The sequence below is a fragment of the Hesperophylax consimilis genome, chromosome 24 (assembly GCF_061612785.1).
Source record: "Hesperophylax consimilis isolate HC1 chromosome 24, BYU_Hcon_1.0, whole genome shotgun sequence".
Classification (NCBI taxonomy): Eukaryota; Metazoa; Arthropoda; class Insecta; order Trichoptera; family Limnephilidae; genus Hesperophylax; species Hesperophylax consimilis.
Genome location: NC_142859.1, coordinates 11210171 through 11233716, shown reverse-complemented (window position 1 = coordinate 11233716; position 23546 = coordinate 11210171). Strand labels below are relative to the sequence as shown.

At 34.5% G+C, this 23546-nt stretch overlaps 3 protein-coding genes across 3 annotated transcripts; all 3 read right to left on the bottom strand.

The window, feature by feature from the left end:
- Positions 1–210: 210 nt before the first annotated feature.
- On the bottom strand, positions 211–3063 carry LOC149411911 (chymotrypsin-2-like). The gene is made up of 4 exons (XM_089646274.1): positions 2840–3063; positions 2143–2290; positions 1159–1305; positions 211–354 (listed from the first exon to the last, which is right to left on the bottom strand). Exons 1-4 carry the CDS (start codon positions 3061–3063, stop codon positions 211–213), a joined length of 663 nt encoding a protein of 220 aa, XP_089502400.1.
- Positions 3064–8190: 5127 nt separating this feature from the next.
- LOC149411910 (chymotrypsin-2-like) lies at positions 8191–16371 on the bottom strand. The gene is made up of 6 exons (XM_089646273.1): positions 16364–16371; positions 16215–16252; positions 13213–13366; positions 11428–11674; positions 8916–9062; positions 8191–8340 (listed from the first exon to the last, which is right to left on the bottom strand). The coding sequence occupies exons 1-6, from the start codon at positions 16369–16371 to the stop codon at positions 8191–8193; spliced, it is 744 nt and encodes a 247-aa protein (XP_089502399.1).
- Positions 16372–17562: 1191 nt separating this feature from the next.
- Positions 17563–22239, bottom strand: LOC149411909 (chymotrypsin-2-like). The gene is made up of 5 exons (XM_089646397.1): positions 22183–22239; positions 21036–21213; positions 20072–20321; positions 18536–18685; positions 17563–17756 (listed from the first exon to the last, which is right to left on the bottom strand). The coding sequence occupies exons 1-5, from the start codon at positions 22229–22231 to the stop codon at positions 17613–17615; spliced, it is 771 nt and encodes a 256-aa protein (XP_089502523.1). The 5' UTR covers positions 22232–22239; the 3' UTR covers positions 17563–17612.
- Between the last annotated feature and the right edge of the window lie 1307 nt (positions 22240–23546).

The following is a 23546-nucleotide window of genomic DNA, read 5'->3' as shown; positions in this document are numbered from 1 at the left end:
TTAATTCAATTCGAATGAGATACACTTTGCTTTGCATTTTGTTTTCCTTCAATTACATGGAAAAAAGTCAGCGTTGCTGGTATAATATGGAATGTTTATTTTTGGTTGATTAACTATGAGAACAGAATGAGTACACACTACACAGGATCATTCTGAAATGGATATGAATAACAGACTACAACATCAACTTTACAGTAAACATAAACTTATTTAGTATTTCCCGTTGTCCTCGATCCAGGATGCGTAGTAGCTAACCCTGGTGTAGACATCGGGATAGCCAATGGCGCAAGGAGGTCCCCAGGAGACGATGCCAATCAGTCCTGAATCACCAACCAATGGGCCACCAGAATCTCCCTGAAAAAAATAAATTCAGAATTAGAAAGCTCATAGTATCTACCAAGTTGAAATCAATTGATTAAATTATTTTGAATGTAAACGTCACCGGACAAATCCTGACATCTTCAAATGCAATGACAAAATATACTATGTATAATATATTATGCCATTTACATCAATGCATAAACTAAATGTATTTGAATCTGCACTGCCTGATGCATGATTCGATCTTATCTTTCGAATTAAACATTTTATCTCTTGTGGAATGGTTGCAAAACACGGAATAAAAAAGGAAACTAGATTTGCCTTCCATATAAATTTGAATAGAAACAAATTGGGAAAAACATATTAAATTGTATGTCGCCATTACTTTTGAATTTCGTAATCATGGTAAAACACAGTTTTGTATGGAAATAAAGGCAAGCATTGGGTTTATATTTGGATCACGAAACACGCCCGAAAGACACTTCTTGTTTTATTATTTATTCAAACAACACGAACAACAAGATTCATCAGTGAATGAAACCAGAGAATTCTGCTTCTTTAGTTGTTTCTTAATTGCGGAGGATAATGACGCACACTCCAATCTCCAGGACTCCTCCATCCCTAACGGTCCTGCAAGGAGAGCTACTGAGAGAGGTCCTGCATGCCCTGCCCGGAGAGTCATGGGTAGCTACGCAAGGTTTGGGACGCCTATTCCACGCCTACTACAACGCGATGCATCGGTGAACTACCTCAATTTTTCCAGTGACAATGGGTTTATCTAGGTTTGAGTCCACAAAGTAGACACTCTCACCGGAAAATAAACAGCATTAAACTTACAAAGCAAGACCCCTGTCCTTCCTTGGAGAAGGTGCAGATTTGAGACTCAAACACTGTTCCCTTCGTGCCCATTCTCTCTACACAATCCGAGTAGCTGAGTGTAGTCTGCGAGAGTTGCTGCAACGTGGTAGACATGTTTCCTGGGTTCTACGATCAAATAATTATAATATTAGTTGTGTTTAGAGTACGTTAGTTACCTGTAAAGCGAATTTGAAACAGTCTTTAGAATAGTATAGATTACCTTTTAGGTGTGGAAGAAGAACAAGAAGAAAAGTTTAACAAGAACTTAACGAGAAAGTTTCTTTCTTCCAGAACAATAATTATATTGCTAATTTTAACAATGTCCGTGAAAAATGTTTTTAATGTCCGTCCTCCTATCCCTTTTCTACATTTTACTGTTTTTAAGTTCATTTTTACTTTAATTTATTATTTTTGATAATTTGCCACTATGAAGAAAACACTGCAATGTTCGTTAGTAGAAACTGCTGCAAAGCAATAATCCCGCCAGTAATATTTATTAATCACCTTGTTTTCATAAGGAGATAAATTTATAACCAAATACATTTTACGTCTCAAAATTAATACCGATGTGACAATCTAACCCATTACGGTGCAAAGTTATTAAATATAGTAAAAATTTACCCTTTTTGTGTAAAAGCAAGTAATTTTATTTTTTTGCATTACTTAGCCCGTCGACCCAGGGGTCGGTAACAATCGACATAAACGGAGTGCTGTAAGACCCTGCGCTGAAAATTAAATTCGTTATAGTAAGGTAACAGTCTGAATTTTCTGGACAGGGTATTGCAGCATTTGGTTTATGTCAATGGCATGCCGACCCGTGGGACGACGGGCTTAATTATCCTTGTTAGATTGTTGTTGGATACTCACGCCGGTCTGTCCCCATCCGCTTAGCAATACTGGGACTCCTGCGCCGGTTACTTCAAGCGACAATGGTATGGGTTGTACAGTGGAAGAGAATTGTACTTGTTGGTTTGTGATGACGAGTCCGATGTCGTTCTCGAGATAGGTAGTGAACTCTTCATGCCAAACTGTCCTTAAAACATCATACCATTGACCTCCAGAATTCAGCAAGCTTGTTCCGGTCACGACGTTTATCATGTTGACTGGGACTCTGGAAAATCAAACATTTATCAAAAACTATTTTTTTGCCAAATAATTCAAATAAGGAACGTAAATAATTAATTGATACAATCGTACAAACCATCAATCACTCTATGTACATCCTTAGTTATCCCAGATTCACATATATCTTTTTTAAGAAAATGAGAAGTAATTCTGGGAAGGTAAAAGGTATGAGGGTTGGGTAGGAATCTAGGGATTAGTGTATTTAGGAGTGACATGTGAATATATCCTTCCCACTGCGGCGAGAGACTAGTTGGAGAGGTCAAAGTGTTTCCCCTAACCAGCCTCTCTCGATCTGGCATGCCACGCAGCTGGTGTTTTAGGCGCATCGAGAAAACACCTCACCCGATAAACCGGGCACCCCTGCTAAATCACCAAACATAGCGAACCACTTGGGGTGACCTATGGCAGGGGTGGTGGTTATCCAATAAATGGTTCCCAGGGTGGGGTTACAAAAACCTGCCTCGCAAATTGATGGGTGTTGAATATAATATTTATTTTTTAATTTCATTGAATAATAAAGATTTAATTTTCTTACTCATTAATACAGTGAGCTGCGGTGATTGCGGTGCGGGCATTAATAAGGGTTGCTCCGCATATCTGCCAATTGCCGTTAGTTCTCAGAGCGACAGCGTAAGGGACGTCAGAGAGAACGGCGTCAGTTCCTCCTACCACACGTCCCCCTTCATTTTCAACTTTAGATTCTTTTGCACTACCAAACTCGGATGGTGTTGCAGCTGAAAGATTTTGACATTTGTACATGTGAATATTTTGTCGTGTCTGCGGAGTGACAGATATAACAGATTTCGTTAGAAGCCTATCGCTCAATACCCAATACCCAGTGTCAAATTAAAAAAAAAAAATTTTTTTTTAAATATTTATAATACGATTCAAAATTGTTAAAGATAGATATTCAAATGATATGAATTATGAAAAGCTGTATTACGAACCAACAAGAACAAATCAATAAAATCAAACTTTTTTTCAAAAAAAACTTATATTAAAAAAATATATGGATATATTATATTTATATTTTACACATAACATTGAATCACTGAAGTAAGAATCGTGGCTCCCTTATCAGGCACAAGAGCTCCTCTTTTCTGATAAGGTATACATGACCAATTATGTACATAAATATTATATTTTGCAAAAAAAATGTATGTATTAATGTAACTATGATCTATATTAAAATAATAAAAATAAAAAAAAAAATAAAAAAATGTTTTGATATTTTAAAATACAAACATAAGATAGTTCAGTTAACTTTGCTAAACAGGAAAGATGACAGGAAACAAAATCGCGACCCTTTTGTCTCAAACATCAACAATAATGGCCGAATCAACTATCTCTTTTATATCCTATTAAAATATACAACCCCTCGGGCAGAAACTTTTTAAGTACTACGCAATTTAATTCCATACTCCACAGTCATTGAAAAATCCACACAGCATACACCAACATATTATATAATCAAAAGTCATAAAACAAAAGGCACTTGGTTTTTTCCAAAAAATTATTTCTAATAAAACGTAGCAAAGCAACAATTACTTTAAATACAAACATGATCCGTATTCTTTGTCTTTATTTTTGTAATATTCTTTACGGTAGTAGTAAAATCAATGTTCATACCAAAAACAGGTAACCTCAGCACAGATACAAGTCAAGTACCCCAGTAGAAGTAACAAGCGGGAGACACAAAGACACACCAGACCAAAGAAGAGATGGAATGAAATTTGGGAGGCGAGCATGGGTACTGCCGCACCAGGAACCATTAATTGAATAACCAACACCTGTGCCATAGATCACCCTTAGTGGTTCGCTGCTTTATTGAATTAGTAGGGGTGCCCGGGTTCACGGGGGTGAGGATTGTCTAGGTCTTGGAGGCGAATGAGTCTGGCCACTTCGTGGAGGAGACTAAATCTCACAGTGGTGGATGGGAGAGGGGTTTGTTTAATAACTCATGTAATATTAATTGAATTAACGTTCGTTAAAATTTACGTATTTTAAAATTTAAAAAAAATGATATCTTTAACTAGAGGATCAATGTCAGCAATTGACAGTGGTTATTATTATAATTTTTATGTGAATACCGCCCAAGAAACCCAACCGTCCGGAGCCAGTGAGTATATGGCATCCCCAATTGGGGTATGTTGTGAGGCCAAAGGTAGTGGGGATGGAGAATGAAATGGGGAAGATGAAGATGGAGGAGCTATTCAGATCTGGTCTAAAGCTAAAACCATTACAAGCAACGTTTCAATTCTGAATGGTCGTCCGACACCGCGGCGATACTAAGAGTATCTTCTACTCTGAAATGTGCCGCAAGTATACTATATATTATTTTAATTCAATAAATTGTGAAATTTAAAAAAAAATATCTTAAATTAAATTTACTTTCGCACGCCGGGATTTGTATTCGCGACCTTCGGCTTGCTAGTCGAGAACCTTCATACCCCTCGACCACGGAGGACAGTAAAATAATTTTAAAAATAAAAAAATAAAAGTTTTAGCCGAGGGAATTCGTTTTTCTCAAGAAACTGGCTAGGCAATCATATTAAAAATATAACATACCCAAAACTGCAATCAAGAAAATCGCAAAAATGAACAGTCTTTTCAACATATCTAGTTTGTTAGTGAAACTGAAATTCTAAACCAAAAGCTAGCTATATATATATACGACTTTCTTTTATCAGCCAAAACACTTCAAACGTTTCACCATCGTACAATTATCTTTGAAACGCATCGTAAGTCAATAATGACAAAAAATAGTGCCATCTGGGCCTGTCTACAAAGTTTGAGTCAAACATTTTAGACAAGTGGATTTAAAAGGCAACATATTTTCTGTATCAGTTCTAGATCTTTTAGAAAAACATATTTTTTGCTTTGCTACTGAAATATATTGCAAACACGTATTCATTGTTTACTTAATAAATTTGTTTCGATTTGTCAATTTTTGTTATTTTATTGGTTTCAACATCCACAGAAATCAATATTATCTTCAGTGCATTATGGTGGTCATTTTTATTTATTTACATTATTGTAATTATTTTCAAATATATCTATTTTGTTTTTAATGTCACCAGTTAGGATATTATCTTCTTCTTCTTAGAGATTTTGGGTGCACCAGTTCTCTATAAATGATAGAAAGTCTTTGGTACTTGCACTTGGAGAATGGTAAATTACTCCATATACTCCTTTCTTATATCCAGAAGTTATCCTGATCGCTAGTATCCAACAGTTCTTTTCGTATTGTGTGTTAGAAATAACTTTATATAATATGTCTTTTTTAATAATTATTATTGCTCCCCCTGTGTGTCTACTGTAGGAATCACAGCGTATTGTTGAATATCCTTGAAAAGTAACTTCACTTGACTGTCTTCAATATCGTATGTTATTTGAGTCTCGCTTAGCATTACAAGTGTAGGATCATTTCGTTCAATCAGTATCTGTATTTCTTCATTATTCGATATCAGACTCTGAATATTTAAATATATGATTCCTTGCAGTTGGTTGTTTTTTTATAAAAAAAAAATATTTTTCTTCTCCAATTCCAATTTTCTTTTGTATACTGGACATTCGAAGCTCCACGCCGGGTGATTTGAATCTAGGTTTATCTTTAACTTGTTAAAAGTATTGATGCAATTATTTATTACACTTTTCTGTTCCTCTAATAGCCGTGCATTCTTCACTTTTTTGACCACCTGTAAATTTAGGGCTTTCCAAGGAGTTACTTTTTACATTCGCTCCCTTTATGGTTGAACCCGTAGCATTTATAGCTGCGTTTAATGTCAAATGAATCAAATACTCTGACCCTTTCACATCAAATATTTATTTTTTGCATTCGCAACATTATTCCATCTGTTTGCGTAACTACTTCCAAATATATTATATATTTTTCTCCTGTTTATAATTTTTATTACAGTTACTTCCATTTTTTTGTGGTTCTCTGGAAACTCGTTCTGAATTTTTATGTTCTGAACGATTTCTTTTTCATTCATTTTATGTGTTACTCCAACGATTTCAGGAATATCGGCCATTTTTGCTGCTATTTTGCTTATCAACCCTAAAATTGTAATTGTTTTCGGGTTTAATTTAATAATTTGTTTAGTTTTGTCGTACTGCCATTAATGCAATTTTGTAGATTTAGAACTGCATCTGTGGCTTTATTAATAAAACTTTTAGGATCCATCTTATGAGGTGTGAAACGCGTGTTTTTAATATCATAAACTCTTGTTTGATTGCTTATTATTTTGACCACAAAGCTTAAAATCTTTCCAATCTGATATCACCGTAATTTTCTACCTTCCAAAAACCAAAAAAACCATTATGATCATTATGATTATTTTCTTGCCGGGTATTCTCCAATTGTTTCTGATTTGAGTCCACCGGGTGGATTCAAATTAATCCTATTCGTTCTGATTATACTTGACTTTGTGTTTGTATATTTATAGTCGGGTCTCTAGCGACCAAATGTTTTCAAAAGATAGGACGAAAATCAATACATTATTTTAGGGTCACAACGTCACAACGCTTTTTTTTCCACCTGTCACGAAAAACAAAACATTTTGACCCTACCTCAATGTTTAATGTTTGTCGCTGGAGACGTTTTAGTAATATTTATTTAAAAATAGGTGTACAATATTTGCGTCACTACTGCACTCATTCCATGTAGCGTCCAGTTTCATTCGAAAAAATGTATTTTTGGTTCAAGCATTTAACACATGTACAACTGTAGTTATCATTGTTATTGAACGTATGTGAAGGTAACTCATCGTTATTCCAGGTTTGCCAAAGTCATCGATGGTGGCATAGGCAACTAAATGATAAAATCTAGGTGGAAAACTATCCCCAAGAAACATAGCTAGAAATTGCTGCAGTTTTGTCTTCAGCAAGAACTCTTTCCAGTCCTATAAACCATTTCTTGTGTCCATGTAATATAATAATCTATTATCATCATGCCTACAACCTCGTTTATAACTGATTTCACAGGGAAAATGAATAAAAACCTAAATGCACCACAGACAGGTAGTTTTAAATTCACAAAACAGGTGAACAGGTGAAAAAACATGCGTCATAAGCAGAACGCAAAATAACTGATGATATCTTATAAGCAATAATTAGTCTCCTGAAATATCCATACGAATTGAAAATATCTCCCAAGTAAAAATAAATTCCGCCGACGGGAACTGAACCCGCACTTTCTGATGTCCGGTGGACCGCTGAGCTACGTCGGCTTATTTCCAACACGCCAAATAATTCAATATGTACTAGTAGAAATAATTCAATATGTACTGTAGAATCAACAATTACTGCTCATTATATTTTTTACCTGTAAACAACCAACATTATTTTTGTAGGAAAGGCTTTGTTAGTGCTAAATTTCCCACTAGATGGCGTCGAGACATGTTGTATCTACATTTGTTGGTGAAATATTTTGACTTGTCAAATATTATTATTTTTTTTAAATGATAAACTAATGTTTATAAGACAAGGTTTTTTATGCATAGCACAAAGGATAGCAAACTATTATATATTTGTTATCCTTTGTGCTATGCATAAAACCTTGTCTTAAAAACATTAGTTTATCATTAAAAAAATAGTGATATATTTGACTCAAACAGAAAAAAAATCATATTTTAGCAGTCCAGTTTTATAACCTTCATGGTCCGCCTGTATCCACACATTATGCTTGAGCCATCTTGTCACCCGTCCTTCTTCAACACATTATATAAATTAAAGAAACAGTTAAAAAAATAATCAAAATTTTTTACAAAAGTACAATATTTATTTGATTTACAAGAAAAATTGTATTTGACTGCAACGAGCCTGATGGATTCGTATATTCATGGAACAAATAAAATTCTAGTCAGATGATTGTTAGAAATATGATTATGTTGGTATTTGTGAATTCTCTGTGATCCAGGCGGCGTAATAGCTGACGCTGGCGTAGACATCCGGTATGCCCTTGGCGCAAGGCGATCCCCAGGATACGATACCGATAAGTCCCGTATTGCCGACCAATGGACCACCGGAATCTCCCTGAAACAGAGACAAAAACGATTTGAATGTTCATACATTTTATGTTGTGTCATAAATATATTTTCTTGTCCGACTTCGATGGACATGTTAAAAGTATGCCAGATAATTGATGCACAAAATTATGACCAAATGGGTGCCGAAGTGGAAGTGACCCAGAGTCAGATAGATTTACAGTTGTCTTCGTGGAAACATGTTGTTTTTCTGCAAGTCAGCTCGTTTGTGGAAGACCGGCATCTGTTTTTCCTCCTTCATATAATCCAGGCCTCTGCAATAACCACGTTCATAAATCCCTAAAGCCCCTACCTTAATCTGCCTCACAACGATGCCTAACCGGGTGACGACATAGTTACCCAGCCTTTACTCTGTACAGACAGGGGCGCTCTTGTGAGGTGTCACATAAAAAATGAATGTGTAAAATGAAAGTGTATGAACTGACTCTGCATTTTGGTTTTCTTTTATTTGTCAGGTATGGTAACAGCTAAATACAAAAACAAAGTTATACACCAGGAAAAGTACAATTTATAATCGTTAGTTAACATGATAATTAACATTGTTTAACAAAAATATTTTCTTACGTGGCAAGCTCCCTGTCCTTTCATGGTAAAAGTGCAGATTTGAGAAGCGTTGACCGATCCGGTTCCCTTCAGCCGGGATTTGCAGTCGTCAAGGGCGAGAGTTTTCAGGGTGATCTTCTGTAGCGGGACAGACACGCTTCCTGGATACTGCAAAAAAATATCTTAGTAAACGTCAATTCAAATGCTAAAAATTTGTTTGGTATCGTAAAGGTACCAATCTTCGCTTCTCCTATTTTATTTTTAAATTGTTAGTCCCGAAAATCCAAAAAATACACTTTTTTAAAAACTACATAATTCATAGCAAAATTTGCGATGTTTTTATTTTATTTCTACTTAGAAAACGAGTAATCATAATGTATAAACCATTAAACCATTTTATTTGAATTTAATTTTTTATTGCCTGTCGGTGGCTGGGTTGACATCGCGTTTTGATCCTATTGTGTTCAATTCCTGCAATTCCTCCACAAGCAACATTTTCCGTTTACTGTGGTGGTAGTTGGAGATTTTCAAATATTTTCAGGTTATTCGTAACCCGGGAATGTTTGTCTTTCTTTTTAAAATAAAAAGTATACACGTATGTATATGTAAGACACAACAGTGAACGTTTTGTATTTCTCAACGCTAATGTGGTATACTAGTACAACTACCGTTTTATTAGATTTAATGAAAATAAATTTAAAAAATAAACGGTGGATATGGTAATTTTAGAAAATATTTTACGACACGTTTTTATCAAAGGTGAAGTTTTTATTCATGGTGCAAAGTTACCCATTCATGGATAAAAGTTACTTAACCCGTAATTGGTTAAATTTGCACAATCTTAGACAAATTTGTCCCACAAATGGGTAAATTTGCCCCATGAGTTCTAACTTTTACCTCATAAGTTATAAATATACCATATACAATAAATTATATCTATATTGATAGCATAAAGTATAAAATTAACAGAAACTCTAGACGGATATAAATATAAAGATACATGCAAAGTAATTTCATACGATCTAGGTTTAAGATCTATGTTTCTAAGACCTGGTATGGTAACATTTAAACATCCTTTTGGAACGATTTGCTTTCGTAGGTATATGAAATTCAATGAGATTAAGTAAATCTGGGTTGTCTATACTACCTATTATAATTTTGAACATAAATATTATAATAACTTAGCCTTAGCAACATAATATGTGATACTAACACTAGTTAGACCTCAGCCAGTCAACAATAATAACTTAGCCTCAGCAACATAATATGTGATACTCACACTAGTTAGACCCCAGCCAGTCAACAATAATAACTTAGCCTTAGCAACATAATATGTGATACTAATACAAGTTAGACCCCAGCCAGTCAACAATAACAACTTAGCCTCAGCAACATAATATGTGATACTCACACTAGTTAGACCCCAGCCAGTCAACAATAATAACTTAGCCTAAGCAACATAATATATGATACTCACACTAGTTAAACCCCAGCCAGTCAACAATAACAACTTAGCCTTAGCAACATAATATGTGATACTCACACTAGTTAAACCCCAGCCAGTCAACAATAACAACTTAGCCTTAGCAAAATAATATGTGATACTCACACTAGTTAAACCCCAGCCAGTCAACATTAACAACTTAGCCTTAGCAACATAATATGTGATACTAACACTAGTTAGACCTCAGCCAGTCAACAATAATAACTTAGCCTCAGCAACATAATATGTGATACTCACACTAGTTAGACCCCAGCTAGTCAACAATAACAACTTAGCCTCAGCAACATAATATGTGATACTAACACTAGTTAGACCTCAGCCAGTCAACAATAATAACTTAGCCTTAGCAACATAATATGTGATACTCACACTAGTTAAACCCCAGCCAGTCAACATTAACAACTTAGCCTTAGCAACATAATATGTGATACTAACACTAGTTAGACCTCAGCCAGTCAACAATAATAACTTAGCCTCAGCAACATAATATGTGATACTCACACTAGTTAGACCCCAGCTAGTCAACAATAACAACTTAGCCTCAGCAACATAATATGTGATACTAACACTAGTTAGACCTCAGCCAGTCAACAATAATAACTTAGCCTTAGCAACATAATATGTGATACTCACACTAGTTAAACCCCAGCCAGTCAACATTAACAACTTAGCCTTAGCAACATAATATGTGATACTAACACTAGTTAGACCTCAGCCAGTCAACAATAATAACTTAGCCTCAGCAACATAATATGTGATACTCACACTAGTTAGACCCCAGCTAGTCAACAATAACAACTTAGCCTCAGCAACATAATATGTGATACTAACACTAGTTAGACCTCAGCCAGTCAACAATAATAACTTAGCCTCAGCAACATAATATGTGATACTCACACTAGTTAGACCCCAGCCAGTCAACAATAATAACTTAGCCTCAGCAACATAATATATGATACTCACACTAGTTAAACCCCAGCCAGTCAATAATAACAACTTAGCCTTAGCAACATAATATGTGATACTCACACTAGTTAGACCCCAGCCAGTCAACAATACGGACACTCCAGCGCCGGTGGGTTGGAGCGACAGTGAAATGGGTTGTATCGTGGGAGAAAACAGGACGGATTGCTGTGTGATGACAAGCGCTACGTCGTTATTGAGAGATTTGTTGTTGAAGTTCGGGTGAACTACGGTCTTCAAAGCAGCGTACCATTGGCCGCCAGAGTTGATGAGAAGTGTTCCCATCACGACGTTTATCATGCCAACTGGAACTCTAGAAAACAAAAATAATATATTTTGACTCATTAAGATGATCCAAGACCAACTATTTTAGTATTTGTTTTATGTGACTACCGCACAGGAGTCCCAACTGCTCCTAACCGTCTGGAGCCAGTGAGACTATGGCATCCCCAATCGGGGTATGTTGTGAAGATGAAGTGGGTATGTAAGGAGGAGATGGGGAAGAGGAAAGTAGGAAAGTACCGGGCTATTCAGATCTGGTCACCAAACACGGCTAAAGTCATTTCAAGCGACGTTTAAATTTTAGAATCTATATATATTTAGAGTATCTTTCACTCTGGAAGTGCCGCAAGTATTTTATATATTAATTTAAATTAATTGATTATGAGATAACATAAATTAATCAAATAAAATCTACTTGCGTACGCCGGTATTTGAACCCGCGATCTTCTGCTTGCTAGTCGAGAGCCTTACCTGTCGACGACGGAGGCCGTAAAATATTTATTTTAATAATATTTTAACAACATTTTTTTATCTGGAACAAAGTTACGGAATCGTAGGGCAATGTTAATTATTCTGGGTAAACGTTATTTCTAGTACTATGGGGCTAGGTTTCTCTACATAGTGCAAAGTTACACATTTGGACGTGTAATAACTTATAATAACTTAACTAACAAATAGGTAGACCAACAAAGCTGAAACATGCCAGCTTGTCTGCAGGATCCACTCAATCAAAATATCTTAAGTCTATGTCTATAACATTGTATGATTATGTGTACATGAGTAAGTCTTATTTCTAAGTAGGTACATTTCACAGATTTTATTTTATTGCAGACATTCGCAAAATATATTTCTAACGAGTAATTGTAAATACATAATATATCTAATGCACGTCACTAAAAACATAGAGTTTGGGAATTTACATTAAGGTGTTCAAAGGTACATGGATTGATCATTTATCAACTACAGCTTTATGATTTTAGGGCATGGTCTCTCATTATTCACAATTTGTAAGTTTTTATTTAGTTTTAAGACAGGTTTCAAGTATTCAAGAGTACGGCCTCCATACTTATTTAAAATTCGAGGAGTTTTTAGCCCGTTTCCTTCTGTAAACTTGTGTTGTGCCCGTGTACCAGTGGTTTTTTGTACAAGCTTTCTCCCGCATTGTCCATAATAGTAATATACCAGAGGAGACCTTTTATTGGAAGTAGGCTCTCTGCACCGTACAGTATTTTAAGTTTTTTTCTTTGTTTATAAATGTTTGGTGTGACTATTTTTTTTATAACTGCAGTTTGCAAATTTTTTCTACATATTTAATATAAGTACTGCTAGTGTGCCCCCAGTTGAAAGATGTCTATAGCAGCCATTTTAAATAGCGCAGAACGATTTACATCACAACATATTATTAAAGATTATGATGTTTATTTAGGAATCGTACCTAGACAATGTTAAATTTCAATTTCTGTGAAATTAAACATCTTTCTAAGGTGTTAACGTACCCTATCTATTTGGAGGAGAACTAGGTGAACCAGGAAATTAATTAATATTCAGTATTGTCATTGATGCTCTTACCCAAAAACGCAGTGACCTGCAGAAACGGCAGTGCGGGCGTTAATGAGGGTAGCCGAGCAGATGTGCCAGTTACCATTAGTCCTCAGGGACACCATATAAGGGGCGTCGGTGGATCCTGCATTTGTCCCTCCGACCACACGCCATACTCCATCGTCTTTAAGTCCATGTTCTTGGTCATCATCAGGCTCGTTTGCGGGTGCAGCTAAAATATCATTATTATAATAATATTTGGCTAATTTATACAACGTCGTTTTCGTGAAAAATCACCTCAAGGGCGCTAATGTTATATAGTATGGAAAAGGGCTGGGAAAATACCTTTACACAAGGGTTAAGGGTAGCGAATTGAATATGGGATTCACAGGGACATTACTCTGCAAAATTAAATTGGTAAGCTGCGTGGTAGAATATTAATTGAAAGGGTAAAAACGGAAAGAAATAAAATACACGATGTGCAAGATGCTTTCACGAGTGGAATAGGGTTCATGACCCAGATGTTGTTATAACGTTTGCTTACTGAGAAACTTCTGGTTTCTTGCCAAAAATTGGATTATTTTCTGTGCCTTTGTCGATCTACAAAAATCATTTAACCAAGTTGATAAAAAAGCTATCGAAGGCGTTGTAAGGGTATGGAGTGAAAATCTCATACAGACAATCCATCTTTGCAAATAATATTTTTAAATCTGGACATTAAAGCAATCACTATAAAGTCTTAGTATTCACAGATCATACATGACATTTGATATTTGGATGCACAGACGCATCTTACGATTCCCTATAATGATTGAGTAGTTCTAATTTGAATAGCAAAACAAAGATAACTCGTATAACATAATGAGAAGTGAGACATTAAGGCTGTTGTATTTCACAGAAATTTAAATGTAACTTTATCATCAAATATCCTTTTCAGGTTTTTAAACAAATTGTGATCAACGGAAAAGCACAACTGTCATGCTCTTATGCTTGTCAGTTGTTAACAATTTTGACAGAAAGAATCAGCTTATAAATGAGTCATTTCAAATGCATATAAAAATATCTGAATTTTTTAGGAACACCGTACATCAACTTTGTTTTTAGATTTTTTTAAAAAAACTTTTTTCCATTTTTTCGGCAACTAAAGGATTAAAAACATTTTTCCAACTTCAGGCGCGATTTACTAGAAAACGAAAGCTTAAATAAATAAATTATTCTAAAAAATCGAATCCAAATGTGATGTAGGTATTACGAGTTTCTGGATACAGTGTATGATCAGCTCGTTATGTAATCACATTGTTGTTAAATGACAAATTTCAATTTTTTGAAATCAAGAGAAATATTGATGAAGTGAAGCTTCAGAGAAATAATATGAAAATGATACATTTCTTCAAAACCAACGTTGGTATGGGTGCCCTTAAATACACAATTACTCCTACACGTACACATAGCCAAACTTTGGTAGGAGAAGTCACAATATGAACAAAGCAATTTGTAATAATTAACTTGAATTAATGAATGATTAATGATTGCTTTATATAAATATATCGATGGCCGTTGATTTTTCTGATTGCGAACATCACACAAAATATCCCAGTTGCTTGTGGCGAGATAAAAAACATCAAATTCTGGATGTAATCATTGTGAGAGTAATAATTGAAAAAATACGAAAAGACAAATAATTATTCGTTTTACTTGAAGAGGCATATCAAAGTGGACTTGTCTTGCGGTAATATGGAATGATTTTTATGTAAAATGCTCAGACTGTAACTTGAATCCAAAATATGAACTCAAAGGAAAATAATATATAGAATAACTTACCAAAAGCTGCAACCACGAAGACCGAGATGAGTAACAGTACTTTAAACATTTTTAGTGAAAAATAGTGTATCGTAACTGAAAATCGATGTGAGGGCTTATATACAATTTGATTATCAGCCAGAACACTTGAAAAGTTTCACCATCGTGCATTTATCACGAAAATGCATCAAAGTAGACCATTTGATCGATAGATAGAGGAAGTGGCCCATGTCAAACCGTATAACAATTTGGATGACCAGATAACTCATCAAAATGACAGACAAATGGTTATTTAAAATCATGAAAATTGATGAAACCAAAACTAAGTAAAAGAGGTTATCTGGTTTAGGTTCATAAGTTAGTTTTTTTTCATCGCCTTTAATGACTTTGGTAAATATTCGGAATTGCTGGCCACAGATAATATGAAATATTTTTTTTGAAACCTTTTGATTCATCTTAATTACTATAAAAGGAAACTGATTGCATTTGGGAAATTTTTAATATATATATATCACTTTTTAAAGGTGTGTTGAATTGTTATTGTGTCGAGTTATCATGGAACCAATAATTTGTTAATAGTAATAATTATTATTTTAAATTAAAATAACAAACTTTGTTTGTATATAAAAATTGAAAACATGCTTCAAAACCAATGGTTAGTGTCAAAAATGATTATCTTCGTGACAACATCAATTATTATTGTCACGACTTTGTGTTTTAATTAACTATTTAAATTATTTTGTGAAAACTTGACATTCATTGCATACATTAACGATACAATTAATAAAGCTTTAAAAGCTTTGGCTGAATTTTAATTGTTTTCATGTACTTGGATTGCATGAGAACGCCATACATTTCATTAGTTCGAAGCATAAATAAACCTCTCACTTCGAAGTCAATTGGTGTATAATTCACCTATTTGGTCTCCTTCGTATAACACTAATAACGCTTACAACAATATGGAACGAGTTCAGCACAAATTTCTTAGGTACATACATTTGAAACTCAAAATTCCAATTGACAACATTATGAAAGTTTAATGATTCGATTGCATCTGATTACGCTTTCTGACAGGAGAATTATTTCCGACCTGGTTGTATTACATGGAGTCATAATTGACAGTTCTGCCATCATTAAATTACATGTGCCTACTAATTAAAATCCATGGACTAGGATTACAAGACAAAAAGTAACATTTTTCTGCAATACGACTAACTATCAGACGCGCCCACTATCCAACAGGTTGCACGATCTTGGCAAGTTTGAGGTACTATTGATATATTTACTTACATGACTGAATCCTACAGTTGGTAATGTAGTTTTATGATACTGATTTGTCTTATGGTACTAATTTAGTTTTTTTTAAATTATTTTATGTTACTGTAGCATATTTGGTTTATCAATTATACATTACTTCAAGCTTTAATTTTTTTGAATACTTTTCTTTAGCACATTACGTACTATTCTGTTCTTATCAGTAATTATTTGTACGTACTTATTTGTCTATTATCGACGTATTTCTGTTCAGTGTACGCTAAATTCTGATGAAGAAACGCTGGTTTTAAAACATGTTGATATTTTTATTAAATAATGGTGTAAATAAAGTTAGTTTTCAACAGAATTTTAATAAATTATTAATTATATATATTTAAAAAAAAAACAAACATCATTCCCGGGTTACTAAAAATCTGACAATAATTTGAAAATCTCCAACTACCACTACAGTGATTGTTATGTAAGACTTAGCCAGCCGAGGAATGGAACTCACAATGCCTGGCGTGTGACTCAGACTCGATGCCAACTCAGCTACTATAAATGAATATATTATCTTCTTATGACTGATAATGAATGATATAAACGGGAAACGTAGTTAATGAAGGCGTCACTCTTCGAGTGAAGTTTCTGGGTCAGCCACTGTTCATAGCGACGATTGCATCCCTCATCGAATAAGGATTTTGTGAGGCTTAGTGGCTGATTTGCAAGTAGAAACTTCTTATTTTTGTTTTGGATCAAAATGGAGTGTAACACGAATGATGATAAATGCTGTTGCACGAAAAATTAAGCTATATAAGTAAACTTCTAAATTATTGTCATTGTTTTGAATTTCTTGAGATTCCGGTTTTGAATTTGTTTTAATTTTTTGTAATGTCTTCTCTATACTCACATCGAGACTATTTGATGGGGTCCGAGCTTGAGAGAGTCATATACATACTTGCCTTGATCACTTTATTTCATTTTTCCCGTCCTGCTCTGATGCTCAAAATCTTTTTAACTATCCCGTAGTCAAGTGGGGTAGTAGATAGTTCCCAAAATTACTATCCTCCTTATATTAGCTTAAATATTTGACATATCATTTCAGTATTTTACGTATTCCTGCGCAAATACATAAGTTACCACTAATAATTGACTGAATAATTGTGATTTCTATAGTTTAAACGCCCATAAGACAGAAAATGCACGGGGTCGTCAGAAGACCCACTTGGTTACTGAACCCCTTTACGGAAATAATGATAGATGACAAGAAAAAAATAATGGAAAATCATGTATAATTTTTTTTTTACTTTTTATTTTTTAACTGGATATACATTATTTAAAAATAACATAGGTGGACACTAAGCTTTAAATATTTATTAGTTCTGGGCGTTGATTGTGATCCAAGAAGCGAAGTTGGCGACCCTTGTGAAGACATCGGGCAAACCAACGGCGCAAGGAGAACCCCAGGAGGCCACACCGATCACCAGACCTTTCTCTACCAAAGGACTGCCGGAATCTCCCTAATGACAATCCATATAAGATAATATTAGTATTGAAAACAGAAAAAGATTAACAAATAAATACAAACATTATCCCTGAAAAAAGGATGCCAGAGATAGAAATCCGAAAATTCTCGCCTTGTGGGTTTCTCAGTGGCCCAGAGACAATCCGAGAAAGAGGTGGATAGAAGTGTGGAACAGTAACCGTAGTTATCTTCGTAAAGAAATCGCTATTTTATATTTTCACTGTAACTATATTATAATAACTTGTTGTTACTCGCAAATTGGAAGTTGCTCATTTCGTCAGACAGATTCGTGGATGGTTTGAAACTAGGCTATCACAAAAAGCATTCATTTCTATGTTCCCGATGGTTATCTCCGTCACCGACAGCATAGACTATTCAGCCTGCCAAAAGCCTTTATCTTGCCAATGTTCATGCCGATGGGGAAAGCAATCTTGCTGTTGAACAGAATTAATTGGGGTATCGACAAATTTAGCATCAATGAAGTTGTCTTCAAAAGGCAAGCTCTGTTAATCCCAGGACACAAATGTAAAAATTGAACTAAAAACGCACTTACATAAACAATTTTAATATAATCAACTAAATAAATTGTAAGAAGCAGAACAGGATCACCGATTTGTCGGAGTGATCATATACCACAGGCTTCCTCAGTGTCCAATTCAGCGAAAGGTCGTGAAGAGTGGAGGAGCCTTATTCACCGATGAATTTGAAGTGGGAACACGATCTTCAGCAACGATAAAAGACTACAGAATATAATATATTTTAAATGATTCATACCTGGCACATTCCTTGACCAATTTTGTTCAAGGTGCAGATTTGTGTGACGTAGATATTACCGATGGCGGCAAGACTGGTTCTACATTGTTCCACGCTAATGGTATTCAGAGTGATAGACTGCAGACTGTTGATAAGGCTTCCACTAGGGTACTAGAAAATACAAGCTTATTACAATTCTCTTCGGTCTACACATTTACAAACACCTAACTACGCAATAGAAAATCGAGTTGCTGGATCAGTAAAATATTTGTAAGTTCAGTCGATGCCGCATTGAAATAATGGCATACCACAGCTTTTAAACCAACTTATTTTCCCATCATTGATTAAAAAAAATGAAGTCGCAATATTTTTAAATTATCCTGCAGAATAAACCACATTTGTATTATCCACTCTCATATGGCATTTGGCTCTTTTGGTATTTTTAAAACTCCTTTTTCGGTAGAAGAGTTTTAAATGTTTGTTTTATGGTCAAAAATGTAGTAGTACCCAGTGTCACAACTATACGCTAGACAAAATCCTTCCCACGGTTGTTTATGTAACAATACATCGATTAAATTGTACTTTTAAAGTCTATATTAGACGATACAAAACGGGTAAATGGCATTAATATACCATAAATACTTATCTACTAATCTACAAAAAGAGAGATATCATTCTCTTTTGGAACATCGTGTTCCTTAACTATTAACGGAGTTCACTTACAGTCAAAGCCATGCGAAGGGTGCAAAAAATTGTATGCATACATTTTACACCTTAACCTAAAACCATTTCGGTGGAATACAAATCAATATGCCTCCCGTGAGGTTGCTTACTTTAGGAATGATTGTAAGTAATTTACCAATTGACCAACCTGTTAATGTAATAATAAAAGTTTGTAACAAGGTGTCGGATCCTTCTACTTTAAATTTATTTATTGTTTCGATGTGTGGCACCTCCAGCATTAACCATTGTGCATTGATTAGATTGAAAACCTTGGAATTATTTACATTTAACACATCGGTTGTGATCGGATCACCAAACTGTGAGTGGTTTATTTATGACCAAACCTGCAGAGTTCAAATCGAAGAATAATTCATTCGTTTAAAACAGAACAGAGCAGTTGGCTCAGAGTTTTGGCCGTAGACCGATTGGTCCGCTCGATTTCGTTATCATTAATCTTATAAAACTGGAGTACCTATTCATCCTTGGACGAGAAGTGATATAAATAATCTTCCGATCCTGCACCATCACAGACTTGTCTAGGGGACAACAATGGCAAGGCGATTCTAAAACTGACAGGAATATTATTTGCCGCACTTCAAGCCGATATGAGTAGATACTAGTTGCTGCCACCAGCTGTCTTCAACCACGCTGCAATCGGAATCACATTCCATACTTAACAAGCCCACTTTTGACAGTTTAATTTTGGATGCAATTTTTATTTATATTTTATCAACTATTTCTTTATGTTATACAAAAAACCCCATCCTTTACATAAATTTGTAAAGGATGATATATGTGTGGCATGAAATGACAATCATGTTTTTTTGAACTCACGCTGTTGGTTCCCCATCCAGTCAGCTTGGCAGCAATCCCTGCGCCTATGGTGGTATCGGTGGAAAGACCAACCCTGGCGATTGTGGTGGAGTAATCCATCCAGTTGTTCGTAATGACGAGGGCGATGTCAGAAGAAACGAGGGTGGGGTCGAAGCCGGGGTGGGTGATGAACCTGGCCGCTTGATACTTGTAGCCACCGGAGTTAAGTAGGTTGGTGCCAGCAACGATGATAGTGGCTGCAGGAGTATGTCTGGAAACGTAAATTACTTTCATATTATTTGGTGTCAAACTAAAGAGGGCTTATGTGAGTACCGTACGAGAGTTCCGATTGATTGGAATCTGTGGGACTATGGTATACCATAGACTAAATACAACTAAATACATCAATGTGGTATACCCAATTGGGGGGTATTGTCAAGTTGAAGGTAGTGGAAAAGGGATAGTGATGGGAGAGGAAGGTGGATATGTATTCTAAAAAAAATGAGATTGCTAATTTGTTATGAAACTCTTCAAATTTTTGGAAATTCGTTAAAAACGGGATTGCAGACCTTTACGAATGAATTCTTAGGTTCCTGATAAACTTTTAATTCACGTGTTTATGAAAATTTTAATATTTTCGCATTTCGTCACTATGGAAAATGTTTATTTAATAAATAACCAGACGAAATCAGATTTTTTGTAATCATGATTACGATGTAACCATAACTACTCGTGTATACTAGATATTTTTTAAAATCCTTAATTCTAACAGAATTTTTCACTAAATAACCATTTCACAAAATTATGCCCGTACCATAAAATATTGTTAAATTGACATTTTTACAAAATTTCCATCCACAAGCCAATGCTTCTATTGGAAGAGCAGTATAAATCACGAGATATAAAATAACCCATTGTTACTTAATTATTATACGTAAAATATATATATATATATATAATTTTTAAAATGGTCAGTTTTTATTACCCAGTCAAACAACTGGCTGCTGTAATGATTGTGTGAGAGTTCAGAATGGACCCTCCACAGAAGTGGAAGTTGCTGCTTGTCCTGAGGGAAACCATGTAGGGGGCTTCTCCGGCTAAGGCGTTCGATCCTCCCAGGATACGTGATTCCACATCACCTTCACCCTCAAAAGCTGGAGCAGCTGAAAATAGAACATAAAACCCTTAGATTAGAAGCGTTAATTGGTATTGAAGTTTCAGATAATATTAAAGAATAATGTTATTACTAAAGGATTTGAAACAGGTCCTGTTCAAAATTGCTTTAAGTGATCACACTTAAATTAAACTTAATAAAGTAAGTGATATAGTTTTTGTTGTTGTTGTTGATATTTCAATTTAATCTAAAAAATTTGTACATCATTTTTAGATTAAACTGAAATAAAATAACGTATTAAGTAAGCATCCAATTAAAATTTGTAACGGAACTATGTAGCAATGTAACAAACATTAAAGAACTATGTAACAAACAACTGGCCATAAAATAAACTAGATAATAAATATATTAATAGTTGTCGTGTTTAATTTGTAAAAATTTTTTGGAAATTTTAACTTTTCTCTTGCGTACACAATAATATTTTCAATTTTTAAAATAAAAACAGCTTACATATAAACAATTTATACCGCGTGGTCATTAATTATTTCAATTTGGCGGGTGCGGGTACCGTTAGATTAATTTAATCCTAACTTACCTTAAGCTGCAACCACCATGGTAGCAATTATAAACAACGTCTTGAACAAATTAGATTAATTTAATCCTAACTTACCATAAGCTGCAACCACCACGGTAGCAATTATAAACGACGTCTTGAACAAATTAGATTAATTTAATCCTAACGTACCATAAGCTGCAACCACCACGGTAGCAATTATAAACGACGTCTTGAACAAATTAGATTAATTTCATCCTAACTCACCATGAGCTGCAACCACCACGGTAGCAATTATAAACGACGTCTTGAACAAATTAGATTAATTTCATCCTAACTTACCAAAAGTTGCAACCAGGACGGTAGCAACTAGATTAATTTAACTCTAATCAAAAGCTGCAACCAGTACGATAGCAATTAGAAATGACGTCTTGAACAAACTAAAATAATTTAATCCTAACTTACCAAAAGCTGCAACCAGCAAGGTAGAAATTAGAAACGACGTCTTGAACATTTTCCCGTTGACTGCAATTGCATTTTATTTTTCTACTATATTTATTTAAAATCTTATCAATGCATCTGTAAAGAACCAAATAATCTCCGTCTTTAACGGAAATGAGAGTATAATAAGATTAGTATAATAAATAATAATTATCAATTCTATTGAAAAATATGATGTGTCCTTGAAAATAATATTTTTATAATATTTTCAAATCTTTTGTCGAAAATTCTAGGGTCATCGAACAACACGACATTATGTCATTTAATGAATAACACAACATTATGTCATTTGATAAATAACACAACGTTATGTAATTTAATGAAAAACACAACATTATGTCTTTTAATGAATAACACAACATTATGTCACTTAATGAATAACACAACATTATGACATTTATTGAATAACACTACATTGTGTCTAAATAACCGAATTTAAAAAAAACTAAATTCATGCTTGCAATTATTTTAGGTTGTATAGAAAACCGAAGATAAAATTACCCAACCCTCACTCATAATTATAAATAGAATTGCAAAATTTTAAATTCGTAAATATTCGTTTTTATCGTCTCTTGTAAAGTTTTCATTTTGTGGCTTGAAGGGTTTTACAAAACTGCAGGCGATAGGTAATTCCCAAAGAAATAATGTTAGGTCTCCCGTTCATGAAAATAACTTGGTATAAATAATTATAGTTTTTACAAACAAGTACAGAATACAAAAGCATTTCCCTATCTATATGAGATATTTTGTAATAATGGCAGGAAAGCAAAATGCCCCAATTCGCTTCTTAGAAACAAATGCAAAATCAAATGAAGCAACCATTGTTCATAATTATAAATTTGTGAAAAAAGCAAGTACAAAAATCATAATTTTAGACGATTTTTATCACAGACCAAATTATTAATGTTTTTCGAGATAAAGCGCCGTATTTATATGATATCATGCTTGCAAATTTAATACACTGTCTTAGTATTATCAACGATAATTAATAACACGACAAATTTCGTGCCTTATGCGGATCAAAAGATAATGTCTTTACTAAGCACAACCTAATGCTTGGTGATTACGTAAAGTTTTATCGATTTTGGGGTCATTATCATCATTTCACGAAGGACATCATTAGCTACAGGATACACATAATTCGGTCTTGGCCCACACTCCTTGCTTCTTTCATAATCCTTATGTAATTCTGACTCCTGACATGGCCCAACTCAAGTATTTGGTTCAATTGATCGTGCAATTTATTCCTACGGGCGTTTATGTCTTCTTCTATCATTCAGATTCGCGTAATATCATGGTAAGGCTCTCGACTAGCAAGCCGAAGTTCG

Coding starts and splice junctions, on each gene's coding strand:
- LOC149411911 (XM_089646274.1), bottom strand. CDS start 3,063: ATGTACAAATGTCAAAATCTTTCAGCTGCAACACCATCCGAGTTTGGT. Junction 2,291..2,839: donor GCAGCTCACTGTATTAATGA/GTAAGAAAATTA, acceptor TTGATTTTCCAG/AGTCCCAGTCAACATGATAA. Junction 355..1,158: donor AAGGACAGGGGTCTTGCTTT/GTAAGTTTAATG, acceptor TATTTTTTTCAG/GGAGATTCTGGTGGCCCATT.
- LOC149411910 (XM_089646273.1), bottom strand. Junction 13,367..16,214: donor ATCGTGCAACCTGTTGGATA/GTGGGCGCGTCT, acceptor ATGGACTTAAAG/ACGATGGAGTATGGCGTGTG. Junction 9,063..11,427: donor CTGGCTGGGGTCTAACTAGT/GTGAGTATCACA, acceptor ATTTTTTTGCAG/TATCCAGGAAGCGTGTCTGT.
- LOC149411909 (XM_089646397.1), bottom strand. CDS start 22,231: ATGTTCAAGACGTCGTTTCTAATTTCTACCTTGCTGGTTGCAGCTTTT. Junction 21,214..22,182: donor CTTGCTGGTTGCAGCTTTTG/GTAAGTTAGGAT, acceptor TTCTATTTTCAG/CTGCTCCAGCTTTTGAGGGT. Junction 18,686..20,071: donor CTGGATGGGGAACCAACAGC/GTGAGTTCAAAA, acceptor TGTATTTTCTAG/TACCCTAGTGGAAGCCTTAT.